Source organism: Dioscorea cayenensis, chromosome 3 (assembly GCF_009730915.1).
Source record: "Dioscorea cayenensis subsp. rotundata cultivar TDr96_F1 chromosome 3, TDr96_F1_v2_PseudoChromosome.rev07_lg8_w22 25.fasta, whole genome shotgun sequence".
NCBI lineage: Eukaryota > Viridiplantae > Streptophyta > Magnoliopsida > Dioscoreales > Dioscoreaceae > Dioscorea > Dioscorea cayenensis.
In genome coordinates, this window is record NC_052473.1 from 7,059,370 (window position 1) to 7,066,693 (window position 7,324).

The window sequence follows — 7,324 nt, forward strand, 5'->3', positions numbered from 1 at the left end:
TTCTCAATTCATCTTTAGAATAATTTATCTTAATAGAATTCTATTTTTTTTAATATTTATTAAAATAATTTATTTAAAGAGTGAATTTATTTGAGATATTCATAACACATATGTTTAAATAGAAATAAGTAATTTTTTATTAAATAATAAAGGTATAATTGGTAAATCATATTATTATATATCCTTTCCTTTCTTTTTTTTCCGAAACCAAACAAGGTTTATTAGAGAACTCTCCTTTCTTTTCCTTCCATAAAATTTGTCTATCCAAATAAGGGTTGAATCCGTTCTTTCCTTTCCCTCACCTTCCTTCCCTGCCCTTACTTTTTCTTCGACTTTTGAAACCAAATACTATGTTAAGGTCCATCTCATTATCAATTTCTAATTTATTTAATTAAAATTTTAAAAATATAATTAAAGGCAAATTTATCCATATGTCTTTATCTCTATTTTTATCCTATCCAGACTTTTATAGATCAGATTAATGTACAAAAATAATATATAAAATATTCTCAAATTTAATGGTGAATATCTGCTACCTATTTACGTATAAAAGATATAAAAAAGTAATTATTAATCGCATTATATAATTAGAAAACTTTAGGATATTTATATTTTTTTTATGTAAGGGTATAAATGTAAAAATAAAGTATGACGTGTCCACCGGCCTCCCAAGTATATAACTGTATACAATTAACCCAAAACTTGTCATATCCAGATTCCAGCCCTTTTCGTAACACAGAAAGAGAGAAAGAGAGAGAGAGAGAGAGAGAGAGAAAAAAAGTAGAAAACAAGAACACGGTTGTAGAAGATCTCTGAATATTCGACAGTCATGAAATTGGAAAAGATTGGAAGAAGCGAAGAAGAAGAAGAAGAAGAAGATAAGGAGACGAAGAAGGGAGAGGAGGAGGCTGAGGAAGACGAGGAGGAAGAGAGTGAGCATCGTTATGGTGCTGGTTTCTTAGATTCGGTGGTGGATGGGGAGGAAGAGCTATTCGTTCCACCTCTGAACTTCTCGGTGGTCGATCATGGAGTCTTTCGCTCAGGATTCCCGGACACTGCCAACTTCTCCTTCTTGGAAACCCTTAAACTTAGCTCTATCATGTGAGTTTAATTTTGTTGCTTTTTGGAATGGTTGTTTGGATTGGTTTTAGGTTTATTTGTTAAGATTTTGTGTTTGGGTTGGCATGTCAGATGTCTTTGCCCGGAGTCGTATCCGGAGGCGAACACGGAGTTTCTCCGGTCTCATGGGATCAAGCTCTTTCAGTTTGGAATTGAAGGTGGCAAGGTATTTGGTTTTGATTCTTTTTCTGTTTTCAAGGAGGATCCGGAGTTTTTCTTATGATCTTTATAAGCAAAATGTGTTTTATTTTTGTCTAAATTAGTGCTTGTATTTTCTTTTTCTTTTTCTTTTTCTTTTTTTTTTTATTCTTGTCGATTTGATTGCTTGAACTTGGGTCTTGTGATTGTGTGGTTCCTAGGGATTGTGATAGACTAGTTCGTTGTCTTTTTTATTTTTCTTTGGAAATAGATTTGGTCATGTGAGGATGTTGCTATTTTTTTATTCAGTCCCAATGACAAGGACTCTTTACTAGTCATCCTATGCTCAGTGGAAATTGTAGTTTTGAATTGTTTCTGTGTGTGCTCGTCATTGCTATGCGAAGGTCTTTAACTGTCATCTTAAAGATTCCAAATTCATGGAGAATGTTATGACATCATTTGTCTCCTGTAATCTATCCTATCTCTGATTTCCTGTAGCCATTTTTAGCTTTGCATCAATCTGTTTGATCATGGAAGATAGTCCTATGGTCACTTTTTCAGTTTGCTTTGGCCAAAAAAAAAAGGATGAAAAAAATCATGTTTAAATCAATTTACTTTCCAGAGATCCATTTTCTTTGTATTTTAAGTCTTATACCTAATTGTCAAATATATTTCACGGTTCAAGACTCTTTACATAGGAATATTGGTATTTTGGGACTTAAGGTATTTTAGGAATAAAAAATTGGCTATGAGAGGGTGGTTGATCTGGCCAATGCTGAAGGCCTTCCCATACAATAAAAGTATCAATATATGGTTGATGTACGAATGAGGGTAACAGTTGCCTCCTTGGCTAAGATGATGCAGAATTATGTTTGAAGATTTTATTGAAACAAATGTGCCCAGAAAGTTTTGATAATGTACTATAAACATGGGAGAAAAACTGATACACAACTCTAATGACACAAGGGAGAATATTGGTGATTTTGTATGTTTCACTTTCTTGGAAAGACCTTCAATCATTTGTATTCTCAGCTTTCTGCAGACAAAAAAGAGGTTTAACGTTAACTACTAGCTTATTGATGCTTGAGAGCTTCTAATGGTATTTGTCTTTGTGTTGTATCGTGTTTCTTGCTGCTTGGAGTAAACATGCCTTTGCATATAAATATTTTCTGATTTGATAAATGAGATTAGTGTGTTTTGTGTAGTTGATTAATTCTAAAAGTACTATGGATGTTGGCGGGATAACCTAGTTATATTGTTCTGCATTTTGATACAACTAGGATGGCATTTGTGTTTGAAGTTTAGAGTTTTTTTGTCGTATGTAGTGTTGATTTGCACAAATTTGGTGAAAGTAGCACAAAGAAATGAATACAATGGAACATTAGTTAGAGCACACGGCAATTTAGTGCAGCTCAAGTGCTGTGACAGTCAAAACTTTTAGTCTAGCTAGCAAATACTCTGTGTTTGAAGTTTAGTAGAGTTTTTTGGTTGTATGTAGTGTTGATTTGCACAAATTTGGTGAAAGTAGCACAAAGAAATGAATACAATGGAACATTAGTAAGAGCACAAGGCAATTTAGTGCAGTTCAAATGCTGTGACAGTCAAAACTTATAGTCTAGCTAGCAAATGCTCTTTGCCTGGCCAAGCTTGGAGATGGTTGCGGTGCTGCTGCTGGTAGCTGGATATTGGGCTGTTGTTATGGAAGAAAAGTTATGACCAGGGTCATGGGATGATAAGCACAAGAAAATTTTGAGGGCTAATTGCTTTTTGAAAACTCATATGAATAATTTGTTTTTTCCATAGAGCTCTTTTGTTCATGTTTTTTTAGATCTTCTCTTTTTGTTGTATTTCCTTGAATTTTACGAATTAAGTTCTCATGGGTATAAAATAGACATATGTAGTTTATATAATAGTATATTCTAACTTTACTGAGCATTTAGCATATGAACATCATGTTTATAGTCAATAAAAAGATGTACGTGGCATATTTATGTATGTCACTAATCGATGTTGTTGAGTGTTGGAACAGAGATGATGGTCGGTTACTGCATTAGATGCCTCCTACTAGGTGTAGATACTATTGTGACCCCAAGCTTATGTCTGGACCTATGTTGGAAACAGTAGGTCTTTTGTTTTTGACTCTGAGCTGATGATGTGCACATATACCTATGCTGTTTCCAGGGACATGCCACATTGTAAATTATTTATTTCCGTTTGTGCTATACTTCTTGTCTTGGCATTTACAGTATGCACCCAAAAAAATAATAAAAAAATTAAAATTAAAATTAAAATTAAAGAAGCTGTGTACAGCTAGTTTTTTATTTGTAATCAAAATGATTCACTTCTTTTCAACTCCATTTATTATTTTCTATCAATTTGATATAAATTTCAGTTCTATATGTTTTTTTTAATAATTAAATTTTTTCTGTTTTCAAATGCTTAATATTTCAATCATGCAAATAGACACATTAGGGTCGTATGTTAGAAGAGGATACGTGCTTCTTACCTAAGATAAGGGTCATCTCTTCCCTTATCCATTCCTCGCCCAACTTTTGTTGATATTGTCCGCCCTCTAGTGTGTCATGCAATCCTTTCTACTGCATGCCACTGTATGTGAACCTCCTTTACTCTGGACATTGCCTTGAAGTTTTCTCAGCTGGAATGTGGAACCCTAAGTAGGAGCACTAGTTTTACACTCCCTAAACTGGTCATGAGCCAACTGACTGACTGTAAAGTTTCTTCCCTTCATATCTAATTTTGGATGTACTTTGTGTGGGCCCCAACCTATATTCATTTTAAAGGTTGGTTTTGGGGTTGTCACACACGACACATGTCGGGCTGTCTCAAGGTTTCATATGTGAGACATGGCAAGGCTTGTGGGTTGCAATGCAGGCATGTGGAGCAAGTGGGATCACAGCAAACATGCGAGAGAATAGTTGAGAGGAGAGAATCAGATAGAAGAGGAAAAAGGAAAGAAAAAGGCTCAGGCATCAATACTCATCAATACATAGATTAGCTTGGCGTGATTGTCATACGGTCCACTTAGTGTTTCAATGGCCCTCATTTAACTGCCATGTTACAACATCAACTACTTGTAGATGCCCTCTGTTAGTTGGATTATATGTTTCAGTTACTTTAGTGTTCCTCAAAATTTGCTTAAGATGATTTATTTGGCCCCCTGTAATCTTGTTTAGCAGATTGATTCCCTTGCACCATGCTTTTACCCTGGTTTAAATGTGTTGCCGACAAACATGTATCTGTAAGTGGTTATTGCCTATAATTAATTGTTTTACTAGAAATCTAACTTCAGAATTAATCATCCAGTCATTTGTGCAATGTAATGACTACCTTTTCTGCGACACGAGTCCAATTGATTTGACAACCTTGTGCCAGAAATTTTATCCTCACTGTGAATGTAACCATCAGGATAACTTTTCTGCCACTTAAATGTTATGAATGCTTATGTTGCCACTTTTTTACATGCCAATGATAGGGTTCCATCATTTGAAATCTGTGCTTATTTCGGTGAAAGCCGTTTTTTCTTCAGGAACCTTTTGTAAATATCCCGGAAGATACAATCCGTGAAGCTCTCAAAGTTGTTCTAGGTACTGTTTTATCAATGTTTCCTTGGGTTATATTTTCACCTACAGAGCTCTCCCTTATATTCTTATATTTGATGCAGATGTTAGAAATCACCCACTGCTTATTCACTGCAAACGAGGAAAGGTACCAAAGTTATGGCCCAAGTTTTTCTCTCCTTTCCACTACCTTAGTTTCAAATTCTAAATTCGGATTTTTTTGGTTTCATGTACCTATTCAGCATCGAACTGGTTGTTTGGTAGGATGTTTGAGAAAACTGCAGAAATGGTGTTTGTCTTCGGTTTTTGATGAGTATCAGCGATTTGCTGCAGCCAAAGCTAGGGTTTCTGATCAGAGATTTATGGAACGATTTGATACGTCAAGCCTTAAACATTTGCCTACTTCATTTTCCTGTTCGAAGAAGTCATGATGTTAGTTACCAAAGATATGCATATATAGAAAAAAGCTAGATTCGATCGTCGTCATCTTCTTGATTGGAGCTGTTTGGGATTAGAGTTCAGCAGTAGTGCAATTTGTTCTTTCAAACCCCCGCTTTTATTTTTTTATAATTTTTTAATGAACAGCTGTTGAGGAAGCTCTGTCTAAGCCTTGTTCTTAATCGATTATCATCTTTTTATTTGTTATTTTCTCAATGTGAGTTATGTTTCATATTTTCAGTTTCTCGGAATAGTATTTGGGAATTGTTTTTAAAGGTTGGCTTTATACTCTTGAGAAATGAGGTTGGCTTTATGTTTACTCTTGAAACTGCATGTATTTCCCTTAAGAAGTTCATAATTGGGTGTATAAAAAAAAGCACACGAATTTACATTAAAGAGGATTGAAATTTAAATTATACATGTGTTCATAATTGGGTGTATATTTTAAATTTCAAAAAGCCAGAATTGCTCTTTCCCTGTAGTTTTTGTCTCTTGCCTTCATGGTGATCTTTTTCAGAGAAATTTAAGAGAGGAAAACAGGCCAGATAAGAAAATGGAGGGGAATGAGGTTTTTTTTTTTTTTAATATTACAAAAAATAAAATATTTACCAAAAAATATGTATGTTAGGGATTATTTACAAAAATACACACGTTGGGAGAAAACGAGAAAACTTTTTCCTTTTTCAATCATATCCCAAACGGGAAATTTTTCTCCTGTTTTTAATCATTTTATTTTATTTTTAAATATAAAAAAGGGGAGAATTTCTCCCAATTTTTTTTTTAATTAAAAAATTTTGAAAACGGGAGATTATCTCCCGTTTTATTTTATTTTTTTAAAAAAATCTTAACGGTTGCATGCTGCACCGTTAAGATTTAAATAAATGCTTTTTTTGTATAATTAATTTTTTAACTAAAAAAATAATAGTTGATGTATATATATTTAACCTTTTATTTTTTTTAAAAAAACTACGAATCCCGAAAAATATTAGAAATAAAACGGTCAAACTTGCACTAGTACAAAATTATTACAAGTATTTGTTACAAAGTAGGACTGTAAAACATGCACCGGTCAGTAATTAGGATAGTAAAACTTACACCTCTATGTAATTACTACAAAGTAGGCTCAGTCAAACTTGCACAGATCAGTAATTAACACAAAGTAGGTCGGTCAAACCTACACCGGCCAGTAATTAGTACAAAGTAGGTTGATCAAAATTGCATCGATAATTAATTAGTACAAAGTAGAATGGTCAAACCTGTATCGGTAAATACTTAGTACAAAATAAGATGGTCAAACTTGCACCGGTCAGTAATTAGCACAAAGTAGGTTTGTCAAACCTGCATCGGTTAGTAATTAATACAAAGTAGGTCGGTCAAACCTACACCGATCAATAATTAGTACAAAATAATTCGGTCAAATTTGCACCGGTCAGTAATTAGAAGTTAAAATAATATTAAAATGGGAGAAAATGAGAATGGAGGGGAGATGATATAAAGTGGGAAGTAATTATTATAAAAAATAATAATAAAAAAATCCAACTGAAATAATTATAGCCGTTTAATAAATAATAGTGCCGTTAGTTTAAAATCAAAAAGTAGAAAACAGGAGATTCTCTCCTGTTTTCCAATTGTTTTTAAGGTAGTGTTTGTTTCAAGGCCAAATCCCTTACATTTTTAAAATTCGGTGTTTGTTTTAATGTATTTCATTTTTCATGTGTTTTTGAAATCACATCATTAAGGGATTTTGGTTTACGGCTAAAATGACCGTAAAACCAAATCCCGGGAGTTCAAAATCAATATATATGCATATGTATATATACATACATATATATACATATACAAAAATCTATACATATACACATACACATATACATATACACATACATATACATACATATATTTATATATACATACATGTATGTATATACATTCCCTAGATATACCTATATATAGTATGTTTACATATATAAATACACATACATATACATGTATGTATATACATTCACTAGATATACCTATATATAGTATGTTTACATATATAAATACACATA

At 33.1% G+C, this 7,324-nt stretch overlaps 1 protein-coding gene across 2 annotated transcripts; it reads left to right on the forward strand.

The window, feature by feature from the left end:
- The first annotated feature begins 729 nt into the window (after window positions 1-729).
- On the forward strand, window positions 730-5,381 carry LOC120257663 (probable tyrosine-protein phosphatase DSP4). 2 transcript variants are annotated; one of them, XM_039265100.1, is made up of 5 exons: window positions 730-1,101; window positions 1,192-1,285; window positions 4,790-4,862; window positions 4,940-4,983; window positions 5,078-5,381. In XM_039265100.1, the coding sequence occupies exons 1-5, from the start codon at window positions 830-832 to the stop codon at window positions 5,264-5,266; spliced, it is 672 nt and encodes a 223-aa protein (XP_039121034.1). In that variant the 5' UTR covers window positions 730-829; the 3' UTR covers window positions 5,267-5,381. The 2 variants fall into 2 exon arrangements, with proteins under 2 accessions (XP_039121034.1, XP_039121035.1); XM_039265101.1 differs by having other exon boundaries at window positions 4,805-4,862.
- The last annotated feature ends 1,943 nt before the right edge of the window (window positions 5,382-7,324 follow it).